This window comes from Mesocricetus auratus, unplaced genomic scaffold (genome assembly GCF_017639785.1).
Source record: "Mesocricetus auratus isolate SY011 unplaced genomic scaffold, BCM_Maur_2.0 Super-Scaffold_4256, whole genome shotgun sequence".
Classification (NCBI taxonomy): domain Eukaryota; kingdom Metazoa; phylum Chordata; class Mammalia; order Rodentia; family Cricetidae; genus Mesocricetus; species Mesocricetus auratus.
Window position 1 is genome coordinate 68,148,111 of NW_024429182.1, and position 22,667 is coordinate 68,170,777.

The 22,667-nt window shown below is 41.6% G+C and overlaps 1 protein-coding gene across 1 annotated transcript in view; it reads right to left on the reverse strand.

Annotated features, from left to right (window-relative positions):
* LOC101835886 (deleted in malignant brain tumors 1 protein-like) overlaps nucleotides 1–22,667 on the reverse strand; it is a 121,941-nt gene that overhangs the window by 25,385 nt on the left and 73,889 nt on the right. Inside the window, 18 exon segments of the mRNA XM_040731272.1 lie at nucleotides 350–394; nucleotides 568–606; nucleotides 707–742; nucleotides 1,045–1,077; nucleotides 3,670–3,714; nucleotides 3,823–3,858; nucleotides 4,018–4,056; nucleotides 4,162–4,193; nucleotides 4,816–4,855; nucleotides 6,470–6,508; nucleotides 6,667–6,705; nucleotides 6,809–6,847; nucleotides 8,449–8,517; nucleotides 9,251–9,292; nucleotides 10,549–10,551; nucleotides 12,779–12,841; nucleotides 21,068–21,382; nucleotides 21,931–21,975. Coding sequence (XP_040587206.1) covers nucleotides 350–394; nucleotides 568–606; nucleotides 707–742; nucleotides 1,045–1,077; nucleotides 3,670–3,714; nucleotides 3,823–3,858; nucleotides 4,018–4,056; nucleotides 4,162–4,193; nucleotides 4,816–4,855; nucleotides 6,470–6,508; nucleotides 6,667–6,705; nucleotides 6,809–6,847; nucleotides 8,449–8,517; nucleotides 9,251–9,292; nucleotides 10,549–10,551; nucleotides 12,779–12,841; nucleotides 21,068–21,382; nucleotides 21,931–21,975 — 999 coding nt within the window.

The window sequence follows — 22,667 nt, forward strand, 5'->3', positions numbered from 1 at the left end:
GATGGAGCACTGCACATAAGTATCATTAACTATGCTATGTACAGGTATGAAAATATAATGAAATTCACTACTATATATAATTAAATGTTATTTTTGAAGGGGGGGCTGGAGAGATTGCTCTGTGGTAAAAACTGCTAACTGTTCTTTCAGAGGACTCAAGTTCACACCCCCCAGCACGCACATTGGTGGCTCACAGCCGTCTGTAACTCCAGCTCCAGCTGGATCCTAAGTCTCTGGTCTCCATGAACACCCACACTCTTATGTACATATACATGTACATACCCAATACACTTGATTAAGAATTAAAAGAAGCATTTCATTGTTTAGGCAACACAGAGAACGACTTTACCAGTTGGCTCTCCATTCTTTCCTTCTGCTGAGGGTGAAGAAATATCTATGAGCAAAGAGAAGAATAAATGTAAGTGTAATCACTTTCCAAACAGAGGAAAAACTATGATTGTATTTCACTTAAGAGCTGTCATGGTCTGAAAAGATTCCAAGAGGAGATTTCCTGTGACTGATAAGAAATTTGTTTCATTTAGCTTAATAGAATATTGGGGACATTACCAGTTGGAGAGCTTGATTCTGCTGAGGCTGAAGAAATATCTACAGACAAAGAGAAATAAAATTTAGATAATCTGCCAAACAGAAAGAGAAAAGGTTGTCATTTGTGTAGTGTAAAATCATGATAGGCAGAAAACATTACCGGAGGAGGTATCATCTGCAGAGACTGATGATGCATCTGTGTAGAAAGACAAACAGGATGCTTTGAAATGAATACAATTATACCCGGGCTGGTTTTTATTAGCTTTACTTTGCAGTCAATGTGGTCATTAAATAGATTTACTGTCTAAATATACATAGCAAATAAGGGATTTCTTCACTAGGTAAGCAGCACAATGGAGTACTTTACCATTCAGAGAGCTTGATTCTGCTGAGGTTGACGAAATGCCTACAGACAAAGAAAGAAGAGCCGGGGCTAGGTCCTTTGCCCAATGGGAAGAGTAAAGCTTTCACTGTATTTAATAAATACAGAAAGATTACCAGAGGATGTATCTTCTGGTGATGAAGATGCATCTATATATAAACCCAGAAAATAGGATGCTTTAAAATGAGTATACTGGATTGGGAGCATGGCTCAGTAGGTAAAGCGCTTACCTTACAAACATGTGAACCTGAGATCAACTCAGGGCACCCACATAAATGCTGGGAGTGGTTGTGTGCCCTATCTTCCCAGCACAGGGAGACAGAGAAAGGAGGATGCCCATAGCTCTGTGCTCAGTCTCTCAGTCTCTCTAGCCTAATCAGTGAGCGCCAGGCCAGAGAGAGACCCTGCCTCAAAGGAGGTGAACAGAAGTTCCTGAGGATGACATCCAAGGTTCTCTTCCAGCCTCACATGCACATATAGAATAGTGCTCATAGTCCCCATACAAACATCATCCACAAGCTTGTGAAAGATATGCTTCTTGTCACTGGGCTTTATTTTGTGTCAGTGTGATTATTAAATGGGCTCATGTTCTAATTACAGCACGACTGATAAGAAATTCACTTCATTTAGCTAAACAGAATATTGGGGACAACATTCATTACCAGTTGGAGAGCTGGATTCTGCTGAGGCTGAAGGAGTATCTACAGACAGAAAAATAAATATTTAGATAATTTACCAAATAGGAAGAGAAAAGGCTGTCATTTGTTTACTGTAGAAGCATGACAGGCAGAGAACATTACCAGAGGAGGTATCTTCTGTGGAGACTGAAGATGCATCTGTGTAGGAAGTCAGAAAACAGGGAGTTGCAATTTTAGTGTCCTGATAAGAAATGGCCCAGTAGGTAAATACTTGCCTTGAAAGCTTGTGACTCTGAGATCAATTCTCAGAACCCATGTAAAACTGCCTGGAGTGATGTGTACTTGTAATCCCAGCACTGGAGAGAAAGAGGCAAGGAGAACCCTGTGCCTGTGGCCAGTTACCTTACCCCAATTAGTGAGCTCTGAGCCAATGAGAGACCCTGTCCCAAAGGAGATGGGCTGTACTCCAGAAATCGACACCCAATACTGTCCTCCAGCCTCCACATATGTGTGCACACTGACTGGTGCAATAGCATCTGAGCAACACATGAGTGCATGATGCATGTGGGCGGGTGAGCGTGTGCATGCATGTGCACACACACACACACACACACACACACAAGTATCCTTTGGCCATTGCTTTGTGGTCAATGTGATCACCAGTAGCCTTATTTTCTAAACACAACATGACAACATGACAAAAAAAGAAAAGTCTCTAATTAGTGAACCATCACAATGCTGAGTTTGAAGAAATAGCTGCAGATAGAGAGGAGGAGACGTACCTGGATTCCTTTGCAAAATAGAAAGAGGAAAAGCTCTGACTGTTTAATAAGAAAATTGGCAGTCAAAAACCTTACCAGAGGAGGTGTCTTCTGGTGAGGCTGAAGATGCATCTGTGTATAAATCCAGAAAACAAGACACTTTAAAATGAGTAGCTTTCATTGGTACATCTATCTTGTGGTCATTATGGTCATTAAATATGCCTCTTCTAGATATGACATGACAAATAGGAAAATGATCTCTACTGCTGAAGATATCACACACTTTGCTTACAGGACATACAGAAATAACACTGGCACTTAGCTGCAAGCTTTCTCCCTACTGGCTAGTTTTCACAGTTTTGGAAGTTACTATGGGGATTTCTGGGGAAGTACCGTCACCATCAACATTTCTCAGCTGTGAACCCTGCAGACTATAACACTGACCTTCCAGGCAAGATGTTCCTGCTGCTACAAGAGTGACATATCTGATATGGGGTAACCAACTCCTTTTTGGTTGAACTCAAGTTTGTCTTCATAGGGGGGAATTTATGTCTGGTACTGTAAACCTGACCTGGAGATATGAAAAGTCTTAGTGGGGAAGCTACTTCTGTTGTATTGTTAAGTGAACATGGGGTGCCTATCAATTTTTCTTTGAAACATTTACATCTATGCTCTTGGATTAATATAGTGTCAGCTTTGATCAGAGAATCTTCTTGCATTGGTTACTGGTCACTGTGCAGACTCATAACTGTGTAAGTTCTCCATTGAATGTGGCATCTGTGTCACCCCTTCCAAGTGTCAGGATGTATCATGGGGTGAGGGTGGCTAGAAGAGAGTGAGTCAGGGCAGGGTGGAATGTTGTGACTATGGCTGTTGAGCTCTTGGACACTCCGCAACTGTGATTATATGCACAAGACAAGCACAGTATCAGGCTCATCATCATTCCATCGTAGAGCAGGGAGGAGCTCGTGAGACCTCACTCCTTCCTGATGATTTATAGGCAGCAAACAGTTGCTGGAAGAAGGAGATACATTCAGTGGTGTAGTCCCTGGTAAGTTGCCAATAATGTTGCAAATAACTCCCTATGGGGGATCTTCTAATAACCTAATTAAACTGATAATTCATGGAATAAAGATGAGAGTAGAGGCCAAGCTGGGAAGAGAAACAAAGATTACAGAGTGTGAGGGGACAGGAGAGAATAATTAAGGTTAATACAGCATACAGTATGAAAATGCTTCAATTAATCCTTTTATGTATAACTAATACATGATAACAAAAAAACCTCAAAGACAAAATCCACATTTCATTCGTTAAAATACAACAGCACAATGAAGGGCTTTACCAGTTGACTTTTCACTCTCCACTTCTGCTGAGGTTGAAGACACATCTACGAACAAAAAGAAGAAAAATGTATGTGTGGTTATTTTCCAAACAGAAAGAGGAGAAGCTCCGACTGGGTTTAATAAGAAATTTGAGAGTCAAAAAAAAACATTACCAGAAGAGGCATCTTCTGTGGAAGCTGAAGATGCATCTGTGTGTAAGCCCAGAGAAGAAGATGCTCTAACATGAGTACAACAATACTTGGGGTGTTTTCACTATCTTTACTTAGTGGTCAGCTTGACCATTAAGTAGGTTCAGTGTCTAAGTACAACATGACAAATAAAATAGTTAAGCAGCACCATGTGTTTACCATTTGAAGAACTTGTTTCTGCTGAGGTCGAAGAAGTGTCTGTAGACAAAGAGAAGAAAAGGCACAGCCAGATCATTTACCAATTAGGAGGAAGAAAAGCTCTCATTTTATTAGTTAAGAAAAATGACAGGTAGAAAACATTACCAGAGGAGGTCACTCCTGCTGATGAAGATACATTTGCATATAAACCCAGAAAAAAAGTATCGGAGGCTTTAAAATTAATGTCGTGGGTTGAGTGGATGGCTCACCTAGAACCTGAGCTCAATTCCCAAGAGTTATGTAAAAGCACTAGGAGTGCTGGCGTGTGCTTGTAATCTCAGTGCTGGGGAGGCAGAGACATGGGAACCCATATGGCTTACTGGCCAGTCATTCAGTCTAATTAGTGAGCTCCAGACTAGTGACAGACCCTGTCTTAAAGGAAGTGGATGGCATTACTAAGAATGACACATAAGGTCCTTTTCTAGTCTCGCTACACAAGAGCACCTATGCGTACAGATGCACTTTCAGGTGTGAACACGCATGCATATACTCAGAAGAAATGAATGGCTTTCATTGATCTTTACTTTGTAGTCAGTATGATTGTAAGGAGGCTCATTTTCTAAATACATAACAAGTAAGAATACTATCACATTAGTTAAATAGCATCCTAGGAGAATTTACAAGCTGAAGAAGTCACTTGCTGAACTTGAGGACATATATATGAATGAAAAGTAGATGAAACACATCTTGGGTCAGTTGCCAAATAGAAAGAAAAAAATCCCTGGTTGTATTAAAGAAATGTGACAGTCAAAATCATTACCTGAGGATGTTTCCACTTCTTCTGAGGATGAAGATGCATCTACATAAATCCAGAGACAGGATGCTTTGAAATGAGTGTCTTTTCACTGATCCTTGTGTTGTAGCCAATATGATCATTAAGTGGATTAATTTCTAAATATGACTTGACAAATAAGGAACCCATCTCTAAAGCTGAAGGCACCACACACTTTGCTTGCTGGGTATGCAGAAATCGAGGTGGAACTGAGCTTTAAGCTTTCTTCTTCATGGCTAACTTTCCCAGGGTGGATGGTCTCATTCAGACCACTGGGGAAGCACTGTCATCAATAGTCTTACTCCACTGTGAATTCTGCATGTTACACTATTGATTTGTCAGGAGAAATGCACCCCTTGGTTTAAGAGTGACATGACTGTTGTGGGTGTAACTAACTTTTCTGACTGGATTTGAGGCTACTCCCTAGGAATCCAGCACTGCAAACCTGGTCAAAAGCCCATAGAATAGGACGTGATAGGGCTAGTGGAAAGCTACTGCTGTTGTTTTGCTAAATGGAATTGATATGGCTGTCAAGTTGACACCTAAATTATTATGTTTATGCCCATAAATTGGTGCTGGCTTCTGCTTTTGTCAGAGAAGCTTCTTTTTGCAGTGGGTGGTGGTGACTGCAGAGACTAATGACTGCTCAAAGTGCTAATAACATCTGACTTAAATGCTCAGCCCTAAGTGGGTCTATGTCATCCCTCTCCAAGATCAGGGAACATTGTTGAAGAAGAGTTGGGTGATCTTGAGCTTCATTTAAGTCTGTGGTTAGTTATAACAACTCATATTGCATATGGGAAGGAAATGAGAAACTTCAAAACTCAAACAGAATGTAAGTGCCAAAGAAAGTGTTGTAGTGATTTGGCATGCCCTCTTCTGGGCATGGTGTGCCTATGCCTCTATCACTGCTTCAGCAAGTATGACTTCCTGCCCCAAGACATGCACAAGACTGAGCCCACTATTATTCTGCCATGGAAGTGCATACTTATGTGGCCCTTTCCATCTCTAAGTTACAGGCAATAGCTGATGGCTAGGGGAGGGAGAAACATTTTCTTCAGTGACCTGGCCACTGTTGCAAATAATCCCCTCTCTATGCTTCTGTGAGCAGCCCAATTCATATTCACTAGTTCACACAAAAACCACGTGGAAGTAGAGGGAGAGATCAGCTGGAATGTGGGAGTACAAGAGAGGACAGTGGGGTAAATATGGTGAAAATACAGTATACACATATATATGAGGTCAAGATGAAGCCCATTATTATATATAATTTAAACATGCTAATAAACACATTAAAAAAACACATCTCGCCGGGCTGTGGTGATGCATGCCTTTAATCCCAGCACTTGGGAGGCAGAGTCAGGCGGATCTCTGTGAGTTCGAGGCTGGGCTGGTCAGACAGCCTCCAAAACAATACAGAGAAACCCTATATCCTAAAAACAAGAAAAACCCCAAAAACACATCTCTTTAGTTAAGCAACTTTGTGGGGGACTTTACCAGTTGGAGAGATTACTTCTGCTGACACTGAAGCAGTGTCAATGAACAAACACAAGAAGAAATGTACTTAGAGCCACCCTCCAAACAGAAAGATTAAAAGCAGCGAGTATATTCGACTTCAGAAGCATAAGCTGAAAATGTTACCAGAGAGTGCCTCCTCTTCTGCTGAGACTGGAGATGCATCTGTGTAGAACCCAGAGAACAGGGTGCTTTAAAACGAGCCGGGCAGTGCTGGCTCTGTCTTTTCATTGGTCTTACTTTGTGGCTGATATGATCATTAAGTAGAGTCATCTTCTAAATACAACATGACAAATAAGAAACAACACAATGGGAGACTTTACCATTCGGAGGCCTTGATTCTGTTGAGGTTGAAGATCTGTCTGCACACAAAGAAGAAGAGGCATGCTTGGCTTATTTGCTTAATAGAAAGAAGAGGGAAAAGTTTTACAGGAAAAAAAACTCATGACAATCAGAAAACATCACCAGAGGAGGTCTCCTCTTCTGCCGAGGTTAAAGGCACGTCTGTATATAAACCAACCCAGTGAGTAGGAGATTGTAACCTGAGTGTTTGGACTGAGGAAATGACTCAGTAGGCAAGCATAAAAACTGGAATTTGATTCCTAGAACCCACATAAAATGCCAGGCATGCTGGTATATTCTTAAAGCCCAGTACTAAATGCAAAGATAGAAGGATCTCTGGGGTCCCCTGGCCAGTCAGGGTAGTCTAATTAATGAACTCCGGGCCAAGAAGAGACACTGTTTGTAAGGAAGTGGTTGACATTTCTGAGAAAGACATCTGAGACTGTTCTGTGGCCTATACACCTGTGAACATGCTGTACACATGGCATTTGCATACACATGAATAACATATGCTTGCATGGATAGACATATGAAAGGAATGCCCTTTCATTGACCTTAATGTTATCGTCAACATGTTCATTGAACAGGTTCTCTATCTAAATACTACACAACAAATGAACAACCCATCTCACTAGATTAAACAGCACAGTGGAGACTGGATGCCCCACGGACACTGGATGAATGTCAAGGATACTCAGTGATGTAAATAGTTGCTTATCTAAGCAACTGGAACCAAAAAGAACATTCAAATTACCAGTTGGAGTGGTTATAATTGTAGTAGTTGCCAAAGAGCCTGTAAATAAGAAAAGGTAAATGGTCAAATCCTATTAAGTACCAAAAAATGGAACATTGACACCTGGATTTCATTTATTTAATTAACTTATCTTGATTGCCTTCTCCTCTGTACCAGCACTGGACTAGTGCTGGAGAGGACATCAACAAAATTACATTATGATTTGAGTCCTCAGAAAGAGGCCTATCTCATGGAAAGACAGACAAGACCAAACATTTCATAAGGAGTTGGAAAACTGCAGTGATAGTGCTATGAGGGAGGTGTGTATGCCTGTGTGTATGTGTGTAGTGTGGTGTGCGTGGTGTATGGTGTGTGTGTGGTGTGATATTGTGTGATGTGGTGTGGTGTCGTGTGGTGTGTATGCATGATATGTGTACAGTGCATGTTGTGTGTGTATGGTATGTGTATGTCTATGTGTGTGTTGTATGTGGTGTGTGTATGTGTGTGGTGTGGTGTGTGTGGTGTGATATCGTGTGATATGGTGTGGTGTGTATGTGTGATATGTGTGTGGTGTGTGGTGTGTGTATGGTATGTGTATTCCTATGTGTATGTTGTATGTGGTGTGTATGTTGTATGTGGTGTGTGTGTGTGGTGAGTGTGTGGTTTGGGTGTGGTGTGATAGCATGTGATGTGGTATGGTGGCGTGTGGTGTGTATGTGTGGTATGTGTGCAGCGTGTGTTGTGTGTTATGGTATGTGTATGTGTATGTTGTATTGTTATGTATGTGTTGTGTGTGTGTGTTGTGTGTGTGGTGTGTGGTATGTGATGTGTGTCTGTATATGTGTGTTTGTGTGTTGTCAGAAGCTCTTACAATGCCAAGGATCCCCCATCTCTCTACTAATCCTTCCTTCATCTTATTCCCAGTGCTGGGTCTGGTTTGATGAGGCAGTCTGCTCAAAGACAATGACAACCACTCTCAAGCTGTGTGCTCATTTTAACCCCTTCCATGGCAAACACCCTGCTGTCCTACCTGTGCAGTGTGGTGGGCAGAGGCCATTATCAGGTGAGGGAGTTGCTTCTACTGAAGTGGGAGTGATACCTGATACAAAACACAAGTGGGAATGTCAGTCAATTGGTCAAAAGTTTTCATTCATTTTTTGTTTACACTCTATGCCACCTTTACTGCAGTCTGCCTTTGTTGTTGGGAAAACTGATATGAGGGGTAGTTATTTCATGTCTTTCTGAGTAAGAATTTCAGCATCCAGATTCAAAGAACACACCCTGTGATAGTATAAATTAAATCTTTCCTGAGATGAAACCTGCTACTTGCAAGATCCAGACTCATTAGGAAGAATATCTGTTTGTATTGGGATATGGTACAGAGGTAAATCAAAGGACACTGGGACGAGTGGGCATTTTTGCTCCATAAGAGTATTGTAGCATATGTTAGCATCCATGCCATTGCCAATATGGAGCTAGCCCTCCCAGTCCTTATATCCCCACCTCCAACCTATTTTTTCCTAATGTACAGTCAGTAGGCTGGCCAGAGAGCTCAATGCTAAGGGTATGCAAAAAGCAACAATGTACTGGCAGGCTGTGAGAGGTTCACTCACATGCGTGTATGCAAGCACTTGACTTGGGCATGAACTTGTTCTTGACTTAGCTGCAGAGAGGCCCTCTTGATCTACTTCTGGGATCTTGTCTACTTCGTGAGATATTAATTCATCCAAGTGACTTGGAGAACCAGGAGTAAAGCTGTACTAGCTTGGTAGAATTTCAACATCATATCGTCCCTGATAGAGAGTGAATGGGAAAATGAGTATAAAGCTTACCAGTTGCAAGGACCAAAGCTGAAGCTGGGCTTGAGGTAGGAACTGTTGAAACAAGCAGGGTGAGAAAATTGTAGTTAAGCACCATCCTTGTCAATCAAGTTTATTTGTAAAACTAAATGACCCCATACACAAACGTGTCTTAATATATTTGGTTCTACGTTGTTCCTATTAGATTCCCCTAGTCTCTGTTTCATAAAGTTAAAGGAAATGAACTGTAGTAAGTAGTAGTACATGGAGCTGGAGCCAAGAGACCTGGCTCCTAGTGTCTGTGTAACAGAGTATGTGACTCTGGACAAGTCACAAAATCTCCAACCTTCAACTCCTGCTTGGGAAGGACTATCCTGCAGATCAGCACTGTCTGTGTCCTGCTTTTAGAAATACAGGTCCCTGGAACTGAAGACGTGGTTCAATTGTTAAGAGCACATACTGATCTTAAAGATGACCTAGGTTTGGCTCCAAGCACCTACATGGTAGCTTACAAACATCTGTAACTCCATGTCTTGGAAATCTAAGGCTCTCCTGTGATGTTTGCCAGCACCAGGCACACACATGGTGATGGGGGATGTCCTTCTGTACATATGTTTCTCTTATTGGTTGATGAATAAAACACTAATTGTCCAGTAGCCAGGTAGGAAGTATAGGCAGGGCTACCAGATGAGGAGAATGCTGGGGAGAGGAAGGCAGAGAGAAGCTGCTAGAGAGATGCCATGTAGCTGCTGAAAGAGTAACATTCTGGTGCATTCTCTGGTAAGATAAGACCACATCAAAATACTTACATTAATAAAAATGGGTTAATAATTAAGAGAGCTAGCCAATAAGAATCTTGAGCCATTAGCCAAACAGTTTATAATTAATATAAGTGTCTGTGTGTTTATTTGGGGCTAAAATGCTGTGGGAACAGAAACTCCATATACAACATAGTGCACATACTTTCATGCATACAAAACATTCATGCACATAAAATAAAGAAAAAGAAATGCAGACGTTTGGATGCAAATGTGCATTTTAACAGAATTGCCAGAAAGTTCTGTTCACATTAAACTCTGAGAGACATGGAAATGGAGATGACTACAGACCTGGACACACATGGTAGGGTCAGGAGCAAATGGAAAAGCCTGGGTTCATATGAAGGACAATCCTCATAGCTCAGCCTCAGCCAATTGAAATTCCATTACCATTGGGCATTTTGAGCTTCTTCCCTTTTGATCCAAGCTAAAAATCTTGGTCTGGGGGTGTAGTTTGGGGGGTAAATAACTTATATGAGTCCCAGTGTTTGATCCCTAGCATGGGGGAGAAACCAGCTGGATATGTGGATTCTCATATAAAAGCCTCTGTTTTTTTTAAGTGGGGGCTAATAAAGAATGAAGTAGCATCATTTACAAGAAAATAGATGCAAGTGGAAAATGGATGCCAATCTCAAGAAGAGAGACAATATCATGATTTCCTTCATTTGTGGCATGTGGCTTTTTATATAAATATATAAAGTCATGTGTGTTTTTATGGTATGAAAGTAGAAACAAAGCTGCCTAGGGGATCAAAGGGACTGACAGGAATAAAAAAGAAGACCAAGGAAAGGGAGGGTGGACAGTGTGAGAGGGGATGTGTTTATGTATAATGTAGGTGCGTGTGGAAGTGTCTCTATGTAACACAGTATCATGTACAATGGAGACATACAATGAGAACTATACACAGATTTGGAAAGGAGAAAAATGTGGAGCTAAAGATGATTTCAACACTCATAGGCAAAGCCAGGTGATCTGAATTTCAATTCTTAAGTGGATCAGTGGGCTCATGTGTTTCCCAGTTGAGGGTTCTGGTATCTGTGGTCTCTGAAGTTTCTTTCAGCCCTTGTAAAGTGCTGAGCCGCAATGGCATCATACCTTATTTGTCCTGGCCTGGAACACCTCAGCACATCTCACAGATCCAACACAAAAGAAAGAACTGCTTTCATTGTGTGATTTCAAGGTTAATTTTTACCAAGCCTGGAAGACAGCTTTGCAATTTTGGAAATATGGATGACAGACCATTTCCCTAACTGTTTCCAGTTCAGAAGGAACATGGGCAGAATTTCTCCAACCTATTTAAATGTATACTCATCAACATGAGCTCCAGAGTGAGCTTCAGAGTGTCCTGTAGAAGGACATTTACAACAGGGTATAAGGCGAGAGGGGCTTACATTCGAGAGTCCATAGACTCAGCAGACAGCAGCACACACACCCATGAGAGATCCCGTCACATAGACCACTAAGTCATAGCTCTGAGGTGACTCTTTATCCTCATGTTCTACATATGAAGGGGCAGCAACTCTGAGCAGTAAGGGGTCCTGCAGACCACCATCCAATGGCTACTGCTGGAGCCAGGGCATAACCTGGCTTCTAAGGCACTGCTCCCAGGATGCAGCATGGCTACTCAAGAAGTTTCCTTTTCAGTCAAATAAATATGAATAAAAATAGTTTCAATAAAAAATTTAAAAGTTTGGTTACTATGCGACTTCCGAGAAGACTAAATGTAATAGTGAAAGGGATTCAAAAGAGGGATTTGGCATTTCTCTAACACATCTACCCATGCCATTCCTTCCTTCTCATTTCCATGCCACTAAATTGGTGTCTGGTCCTGTGAGATGCTCTCGAAGCATGTGTCTCTGCATTATTTTATGGAAATGTAGATTAGAGTTCTGTCTGAGATGTCTGAAGTCTAATGAAGATTATTAAAGACTTAAAACTGTTGGAATAACCTATGTATCAACTCTAATGAGTATGTGAGGAAAGCCACACTGTGGGAGCTCTAGCTCAGATACCAGATGCTGTGCCAAAAAGAAAGGGAACGGAGGCTGGGGAGATGACTCAGGTGGTAAAGTGTTTGCCATGTAAGCATGAGGACCTGAGTTTGGATCCCAGCACGAATCTAAGAGCTGGTTCTGGGGAGGCTGAAGCAGGCAGATTTCTGGAGCTCACTGACCAGTGAGAGACCTTGCCTCAAAAAATAAAGAGGAGAGTGATTGGGGAGGACATCTGATGCCACTCTCCATGTGTACAGATACATATTTGGCATAAATATATATATATATATGTATATATATATAAATACATATGTGCATCCACATACACACATGCATGTTCACACACACATGAGAAAAGGAACAAAGTATGCATACCATATTGCAGTTGAGGAAAGCACTCTAGTTCAGTTTACTCCTTCAGTCAATAAATGCAGAAACATCTTACATTTCTTCCATACAGATTTAGGGTACAGTTTCCCTTTTCATATATAATTGTTTAAGAGTCAGAGCCTCATGTAGCTCAGATTGTCCTCAAATTCAGTTGTAGTCATTTTCTGATCCTCCTGCCTCTACCTCCTACGTGCTGGGCTTACAGGTGTGTGATTCCAAGCCCCACATTATGCTGAGATCAAATTCAGGACCTTGTACATGTCAGGAAAGCACCTTGCCAAACGAGTACATCCAAGTCACAGTGGGTCATTTCATATGATATACAAACTGGAACCTTAATTGGGTAAGGCAATCTATACACTTAGAGAAAACAGTAAAGAAGGAAATATTACCAGGTGAAGTTGTCATTTCTGTGGCTGATTCTGAAATGGCAAAGCAAACAGAAACTTAGGAGATCATTTTTATTTAAAAAGCTGATACATGAGCTATATTAAAATCCCATAAACAGCTTCTGGAATGTGGAACTAAATCAAAAGACAGAGTTTGTTGTTTTGATTTGTTTTTATGTTCTTTGTTGTTTGTTTTGTTTTGCTTTTGCTAAGATTGAAATAAAAATAGGTATGTGTGAAGGCAAGAAGTTATAAATGTTCATTGGCTGGGGGACAGTTTGTTCCTCTGGGATAGGGAAGAAAGGCCACTTCTTTGGTGCAATGAAGAGGATGTATATTTCTGAGTGGCAAATTACTAGGTGCCTTCCTCATTTAACCCTTAGATTGATAATGCTGACTTCTCATTTACACCAAACTAGGACTGAAACATACTGCTGAGTTGTCTGAACATTGGAAGGAAAAAACGTCCTTACAACCATAAAGCATATTATCACCCTAGATTCAATCTTCATTCAAATTTGTTCATATTCTAGCATAGTTAACTGCATAAGTGATTGCAGCCCTCCTTCTGGGACACAGGAACGAATGTTCTTTTGTCCAGTAACCACATCCTTGGCACTGAGAGAGCTCTGCCTGGGTCACAGAGAGTGCGAAGGAATGTGTATTAAACAGGCAGTCAACACAGAGACCCTTAACTCACCCAGGTGCTGAGAATAGTGATTATTACATGCTTATCCCTAAATTGGACATCTATCACAACCCCGTCCAGGCTCAGGGGACACTGAGGAAGAGGGGGAGAAAGAATGTAAGAGCTGGAGGATGGAGGGGGTGCCATGTCTTCTGGACATGATATGGCTGTTGCCCTCAGGATTCACTGCAGTTATGATTATCTGCACAAATGAAACCACAACATCAGTCATTAATTGAACTCAGTGGATTACAAAAGAAAGCAAAAAGGAAAGGACATGAAGGGAAGGAAGGGACATGTGGGTGGGATCCAAGTATACAGGGAAACTAGGAATAGGACACTGGGGATGGATATGATCAAGATACATTGATTGAAATTGCCAAAGGATTAATAAAGTCTAAAAAGAAATATATTAAATAAGCAGATGAATGACTTAAATTCCCTTATCCTAGTTTCTGCCCTGTTTAAGAGATGCTTGACCATGAATATTTTCATTTCATCTCATCTTCTTCTCTGTTCTACTTGATGTTGGGGTGGAGCAAAAAATAAAAATAAAAACAAACATAATGCATAAACCTAGCTGAATTAAGCAGAGAAAGAAAACAGCAGGAAACCATCCCAAATGAGAAGCCAAAAGGAAACAGTTTAAACTAAGCAAGAGAAATTGGATTGTGTTCATAGAATTCTCAAAAGCAACACTAAAAGTCAGCCCCAGAGCTCAAAGCAAACAACATAAGGAAAATGCCATTACTGTAGTGGTTTTAGTGGGTGGAGGACCTGGAGAGTCCTAAAAGACAGTACAGTCTGTGAGTCTAAGGGAAGCTGATCAAGAAGGGAATACCAAGGGAGGCCAGGAGTGATGGAGTGGGAGCTCCCACTGCCACAGAAAAACCTTAGAACATTGAGACAGGGCCTTGGGCATGATTAGCAGATCCCAACAAGATCCAAATGTCGCTCTACCACTGAGGCTTCCATCCCGGCAGAGGCAGCAGGAGCCAAGGTACCATAGTTTCCTGCTCCACCCACGGAACTAGGACTAGACTGGCTGTCTGTACTTGGGGTCTACTGCTGCGTCTTCCATCCCAGCGGCAGGAGCCAACACTCCCTAGTCTTCTGCCCCACCCACGGGTCCAGGTAAACCAGGGCCCATTTCCGGACCAACTGCCTGGGCCTGGGTTCTGCCACTGAGGCTTCCATCCCGGCAGAGGAGGCAGGAGCCAAGGTACCTTAGTTTACTGCTCTACCCACAGAACCAGGACTAGACCTCTGCAGGCACTTGGGGACTGCCACGGTGACATCTATCCCAGAGGCAGGAGCAAACTTGCCCCAGCATCCTAGTCTCCTGCTCCACCTACATGACTAAGACTATCAGGGCCTGTCTCCAGGCCACACTCCTGTGCCTGGGGTATACCACTGGGGCTTCCATCCATCCAAAGCACCCCAGCATCCTAGTCCATTTCTCCACCCATGAGACCAGGAAGTGGAGAGCTACCAGAACAGTGGACTTGCCTACACCCACCAGAAGGGAACCCTGGTCCCACACCCATCAGGAGAGGAAGAGGCACCCTCTGGAACCCACTGCAAGAATGGATGGGAAGGAGACAATATAAAAACACAAGGAGCAACAGAAAAACCAATATGACACTGACAGAGTCCAGAGACCCTACTCCAACAAGACTGCAACACCCCAACATGAAGGAACTAGACAAGAATGACATAAAAAACAACTTCATGGAAATGATAGAGGCCCTCAAAGAGGATATGAGAAAATCCATTAAAGAGATGGAAGAAAAAACAATCCAAAAAATGCAAGAAATGGAGCAAAAGACAAAACAAAAATTGCAAGAAACAATTCAAACAGTGCAAGGGCTGAAATCTGAAATAGAAACAATAAAAAACATGGTCTGAAGGAATACTGGAAATACAAAAGCTGGGAAAACAGTCAGGTACTACAGATGCAAGCATAACCAACAGAATACAAGAGATGGAAGAGAGAATCTCAGGTGTTGAAGATACACTAGGAAAATTAGATTCATCGACCAAAGAAAATTTTAAGTCCAACAAATCCCTAACCCAAAATATCCAGGAAATATGGGACACCATGAAAAGACCACTTAAGAGTAATAGGTATAGAAGAAGGTGAAGAAATCCACCTCAAAGGGGCGGAAAATATATTCAACAAAATCATAGAAGAAAACTTTCCCAACCTAAAGAAAGACATACCAATGAAGGTGCAAGAAGCTTACAGAACACCAAATAGAGTGGACCCAAAAAAATCCCCTTGACACATAATAATCAAGACCCCAAACATACAGAATAAAGAAAGAATATTAAGAGCAGCTAGGGAAAAAGGCCAAGTTACATATAAAGGCAAACCTATCATAATTACACCTGACTTCTCTATGGAAACGATGAAAGCCAGAAGGTCCTGGATAGATATTTTACCAACATTAAGAGACCATGGATGCCAGCCAAGACTGCTATACCCAGCAAAGCTTTCAATTAATACAGCTGGAGAAAACAAGATATTTCATGACAAAACCAGATTTAAACGATACATATCCACTAACCCAGTCCTACAGAAAATTCTGGAAGGAAAACTCCAACCCAAGGAAGTTAGCTACAACCAGAAAAACATATGCAATAGATAATCCTACTTTACCAACAGGCAAAAGAAAAAGTGGTGGAAATCCACATACATTTGCACCAGCAACAACCATTCCAAAACAAACAAGAAGGAGCTACCAATGGTCATTAATTTCCCTCAATATTAATGGTCTTAACTCGCCCATGAAAAGACACAGGCTAACAGAATGGATTCAAAGACAGAATCCATGCTTCTGCTGCATACAAGAAACACACTTCAGCTTCAAAGACAGATGTTATTTCAGAGTTAAGGGTAGGGAAATGATTTTCCAATCAAATGGACCCAAGAAACAAGCGGGGATAGCAATCCTAATATCTAACAAATTAGACTTTAAACTAAAATCAATCAAAAGAGATGAAGGAGGTCACTTCATACTCATCACAGGAGAAATCAACCAAGATGAAGTCTCAATTTTGAACATCTATGCCCCAAATACAAAGCCATCCACTTTCGTAAAAGAAACATTACTAAAACTCAAAGCACATATAAAACCTCACACACTTGTAGTGGGAGACTTCAACACCCCATTCTCAACACTATACAGGGCCACAAGACAGAAACTTAACAAGGATACGAAGGACCTAATAGAAGTTATAACCCAATTGGGTTGAACAGACATCTATAGAACACTCCATTCAAACACAAAAGAATATACCTTCTTCTCAGCTCCACATGGAACCTTCTCAAAAATCGACCACATACTTGGCAACATATCAAACCTCAACAGGTACAAAAATTGGAATAACTCCAGTATCTTATCAGACAATCATACCTTAAAGTTAGAATTCAACAATAACACAAATCACAGAAACCCTGCAAACTCATGTAAATTGAATAATACACAATTGCAGCACTCCTAGGTCAAAGAAGAAATAAAAAAAAGAAATTAAAGATTTCCTAGAATTCAATGAGAATGAAGATACAACATATCCAAGCTTATGGGACACTTTGAAAGCAGTGCTAAGAGGAAAGTTCATAGCACTAAGTGCCCACATGAAGAAACTGGAAAATATTCACACTAGAGAATTAACAGCACAACTGAAAGCTCTAGGACAAAAGGAAGCAGATGCCAAGAAATAATTAAACTGAGGGCTGAAATCAATAAAGTAGAAACTAGGAAAACAATACAAAGAATTAATGTAACAAAGAGTTTGTTCTTTGAGAAAATCAACAAGATAGACAAACCTTTATCCAAACTCACCAAATGGCAGAATATGAACATGCAAATCAAAAAAATCAGAAATGAAAAGGGAGACATAACAATGGACAGTGAGGAAATCCAGAGAATCATCAGGTCATAATTTGAAAAGCTGTACTCCACAAAATTTGAAAATTTAAAGGAAATGGACAATTTTCTGCATAAATTTCACTTACCAAAATTAAATCAGGAACAGATAAGCAATTTAAATAGTCCTATAACATCTAAGGAAATATAAGCAGTCATAAAAATTCTCCCACCTAAAAAAAGCCCAGGACCAGATGGCTTCAGTGCAGAATTTTACTAGAAATTCAAAGAACAGGTTATACCAATTCTCCTCAAAGTATTCCATGGAATAGAGGCAGAAGGGTCTTTGCCAAACTCTTTTTACGAGGCTTCAATAACATTGATACCCAAGCCACACAAAGATACGACTAAGAAAGAGAACTTCAGACCAATATCCCTCATAAACATTGATGCAAAAATACTCAATAAAATACTGACAAATCAAATCCAAGAACACATCAGAAAACTCATCCACCATGATCAAGTAGGCTTCATTCCAGGGATGCAGGGATGGTTCAACATACGAAAATCCATCAACGTAATCCACCATATAAACAAACTGAGAAACAAAAATCACATGATCATCTCACTAGATGCTGAAAAAGCCTTTGATAAAAGCCAACACCCCTCCATGATAAAGGTCTTGGAGAGATCCAGGATAACAGGAACATACCTAAATATCATAAAAGCTATATACAGCAAACCAACAGCCAACATCAAACTGAATGGAGAGAAACTCAAGGCAATTCCTCTAAGATCAGGAATAAGGCAAGACGGTCCCCTCACCTCGTATCTCTTCAATATTGTACTGGAAGTTCTAGCTACAGCAATAAGACAACAAAAGGAGATCAAGGGGATACAAATTGGAAAGAAAGACATAAAACTTTCACTATTTGCAGATGATATGATAGTTAAGTGACCCAAAAAAACTCTACCAGGAAACTCTTACGGCTGATAAACACCTTCAGCAATGTGGCAGGATACAAGATCAACTCAAGAAAATCAGTAGCCTCACTATATGCAGATGATAAAAGGGCTGAGAAAGAAATCAGAGAAACATCATCCTTTACAATTGCCACAAACAACATAAAATACCTGGGGGTAACACTAACCAAACAAGTGAAAGACCTGTATCGAAAGAACTTTGAGTCTTTAAGGAAAGAAATTAAAGAAGACATCAGGAAATGGAAAGATCTCCCATGCTCTTGGATAGGTAGGATCAATGTAGTAAAAATGGCAATCCTGCCAAAAGCAATCTACAGACTCAATGCAATCCCCATCAAAATCCCAGCACAATTCTTCACAGACCTTGAAAGAACAATTCTCAACTTTATATGGAAAAACAAAAAACCCAGGATAGCCAAGACAACCCTGCTCAACAAAGCAACGTCTGGAGGCATCACCATCCCTGACTTCAAGCTCTATTATAGAGCTATAGTCCTGGAAACAGTTTGGTATTGGCACAAAAATAGACAGGTAGACCAATGGAATCAAATTGAAAACCCTACAATTAATCCACAAACCTATGAGCACCTGATTTTTGACAAAGAAGCTAAAATTATACAATGGAAAAAAGACAGCATCTTCAACAAAATGCTGGCATAATTGGATATTGGCATGTAGAAGACTTCAGATAGATCCATGTCTATCACCATGCACAAAACTTAAGTCTAAATGGATCAAAGACCTCAACATAAATCCAGCCACACTGAACCTGTTAGAAGAGAAAATGGGAGGTACCCTTGAACAAATTGGTACAGGAGACTGCTTTCTGAACATAACACCAGTAGCACAAACACTGAGATGACAATTAATAAATGAGACCTCCTGAAGCTGAGAAGCTTCTGTAAGGCAAAAGACACAGTCAGCAAGACAAAAAGGCACCCCACAGATTGAGAAAAGATATTCCCCCACCCCACTCTGACAGAGGGCTGATCTCCAAAATTTACAAAGAACTCAAGAAGCAAGTCTCCAAAACACCAAAGGATCCAATTAAAAAGTGCAGGACTGAACTAAATAGAGAATTCTCAATAGAGGAGTCTAAAATGGCTGAGAGACACTTGAGAAAGTGCTCAACATCATTAGCCATTAGGGAAATGCAAATCAAAGCAACTCTGAGATATTATCTTACTCTTGTCAGAATGGCTAAAACCAAAAATATCAATGACAGTTTGTGCTGGAGAGGATGTGGAGAAAGGGGAACACTCCTCCACTGCTGGTGGGAGTGCCAACTTGAACAGCCACTTTAGAAATCAGTATGGAGATTCCTCAGGAAAATAGAGCTCAATCTACCACAAGACCCAGAAATTCCACTCTTAGACATATACCCAAAAGATGCCCATTCACACAACAAGGATGTCGGTTCCACTATGTTCATAGCAGCATTATATGTAATAGCTAGGTCCTGGAAGCAACCTAGATGTCCCACAACTGAAGAGTGGATAGAGAAAATGTGGTATATTTACACAATGGAGTACTACTCAGCAGGAAAAAAACAATGGAATTTTGAAATTTGCAGGTAAATGGAAGGCACTAGAGGAAACCATCCTGAGTGAGGTAACCCAGACACAAAAAGACAAACATGGTATGTACTCATTCATATATGGATTTTAGATATGGGTCAGGGGAGTGTCAGCCTACAATCCCAGTGCCAGTGAGTCTGGGAAACAGGGAGTTTCCCAAGAGAGATGCATGATACTCCAGAGAAGTGGAATGAGGCAAGATCTCCTGAGCAGATTGGGAACATCAGGGGAGGGGAGAGAGAACCAGGAAAAAGAGAGGGGAAGAAAAGGAGGGGAGAAGAAGGCATGGGGGAACAGGAAGGTTGAGTTGAGATAAGAATAGAGAAGATCAGGATAAGAGATACCATAATAGATGGAGTCATTATAGGCTTGAGGAGAGAGCTGACACTAGTGAGATCTCCAGAGATCTACAAGGATAACACCAACTGGCAAACTAAGCAATAGTGGAGAGACTACATTAATAGCCCCTCCTTGATGATAAGGTTGATGACTAACCTATATGCCATCCTAGAACCTTCATCCAGTGACTGATGGAAGCAGAGACAGATACCCATAGCTAAACACTTAACTGAACTCCTGAAACCTAGTGACAGAGATGGAGGAGTGATGAGCAAGACCATGATGGTGAAAACCACAAAGACAGCTGACCGGATAAGGTGGAGCTCTTGAATCCCAGACTGATGGCTGAGAGGCCAACATGGGACTGATCCAGACTCCATGATTGTAGTGCCAGTGAGGAGGCCACAGAAATCACTGGGGCCTAGGTTAGTAGATCAGTGTTTACCATGGTGTATGAATGATCTTTGGGAGCCCATTCCAAATAGAGGGATGCTCTCTCAGCCTGGACACATGGGTAAGGGCCTAGGTACTTCCCTGGATGAAATGACAGACTCTGGAGATCTCCCCAAGGAGGGCCTCACCCTCCCTGGGGAATGATGTGGGGATGGGCTGGGGGGCTGGGGAGGCTGGTGGAGGAACAAGGGAGGAGGGGTGGGAGAGGGAGCTGGGATTGATATGTGAAGCATTCATGTTTCTAATTTAAATAAAAACATATATTGAGGGAAAAAAGATCCAAATGTCCCCATGTTAATTTCCAGGACTCTCACCATGAATTACTGACAAAGCCAGCAGCAGGTACCTGAGCAGATGACACTGGCGTCTTCATGGTGGCCACAGTTGTGGACAGAGAAGCCTTGGTGCTGGCACTGGTCTAGCGAGGTCTCACTGCCCTGGCACTGCACATCGTCCAGGAAGATGCTCCCCACGCCCTCTCCAAAGTGGCTATTCCCAAGGGCGTCGACACCCTCCCCACAGTCCAGCTGCCGGCACACCACATGGGCATCCTCAATTCCCCAGAGGTCATCACAGACAGTGCCCCATGTGCCATTGTGGTGGACTTCCACTCTCCCTTCACACCGGCTCTTTCCATCCACCAGTCTGATCATGCGGTGGCCTGGGGAAGACCAGAGGTTAGTCCTGGATTGTCATGGGCATCACAGTAGGCATTTCCTTAGTTCTGACTACAATCCCTTTAAATTTTAGAACCATAGGAACTCTGGTCTCCTGCTTCTAGGTCCCACAGGATTACACTGAATAAGTGATTCTAAGTACAATGACTTGATTTCCCTGGCTAGTTCTGATTTCTTATCTACGGACTAAAAGCATGTTACAGCTATTACAATGATAATCATATCCTTGGATCCAAATCACCAAATCTATAGGCACCGGTGCTAAATATGTCAAACCCAAGTTTCATTTTTTTCTTTTCTTGTCTCTTGGTGCAATTTCAAAGTTAAATCATCTAAGAAGCAGAGCGAAGACACACAGTAATGTCCACATGAATGAATAGCCTCCTCTCTCCCATTCAGCTTTCTCCTTTGCAATCCCAGGGAAGCTGAGCTCTTGGGAGCCAGTGATAGTACAGGCTATAGCCCTGGGGAAAGGGGTCCCTAGAGAGATCTAATAATCAGGAAGTAGTGAGAGAAGCAATGAGAGTATTACCAGCTGTGGGAACCACTTCTGTCAAAGCTGAGGCAGCGCTAACAGCTGAAAGAGACAACCAGAAGCATTCACATTAGTGGGGGGGGGAGCTTTAGCTGATAAAACACCATGAGCCAAGTGAACAAGAACCCTCGTCATGTCCATGCAATTGGGCACACATGTGATCTGGTCATATGTTAAAGAGCCAGTCCATGCAGACAATGTCCCTGAGTCACCTTCCCCTTACCTGACTTACTAATACTCACTGAAAACGTCTTTTGACCTTACAGGCAGGTGGCACTTAAGGGACTTGTGGCCACAAACTAGGAAACAGTTTTTATCCCTTGGAGCTGTGAAGCTACCTCCTCAGATATAAACAAAACAAGACAACCAGCAAACTGATAGAGAGGAGACAGCCTCTCCTCACCTTGATCTTCATATCACCTCTCCTTCACCTCTGCCTGGCCCTCTAAGGGGTAGAGAATGAGTTGTACTGGGCAGTATTGAGGCCTGACAGTAGGACAATTAATAACAAAACAGAGCTATAGAGTGTTTGGTCAAGTTTTTTTAAATGGTTACCTAAACTTGTCCCTTGTGGCCAGAAAGTCCCAACACTGGCTATCAGCCATGAGGAAAGTCTCTGTACAGTCAAGCTGCCTGAAATCTCATCATGAGGGCTTACAAAGTTGATGTTCATAGAAGAATCATTTCCAGGAGTTAAAACTGCCCTACAGCAGGGCATCACTCTGGCTTCCAGG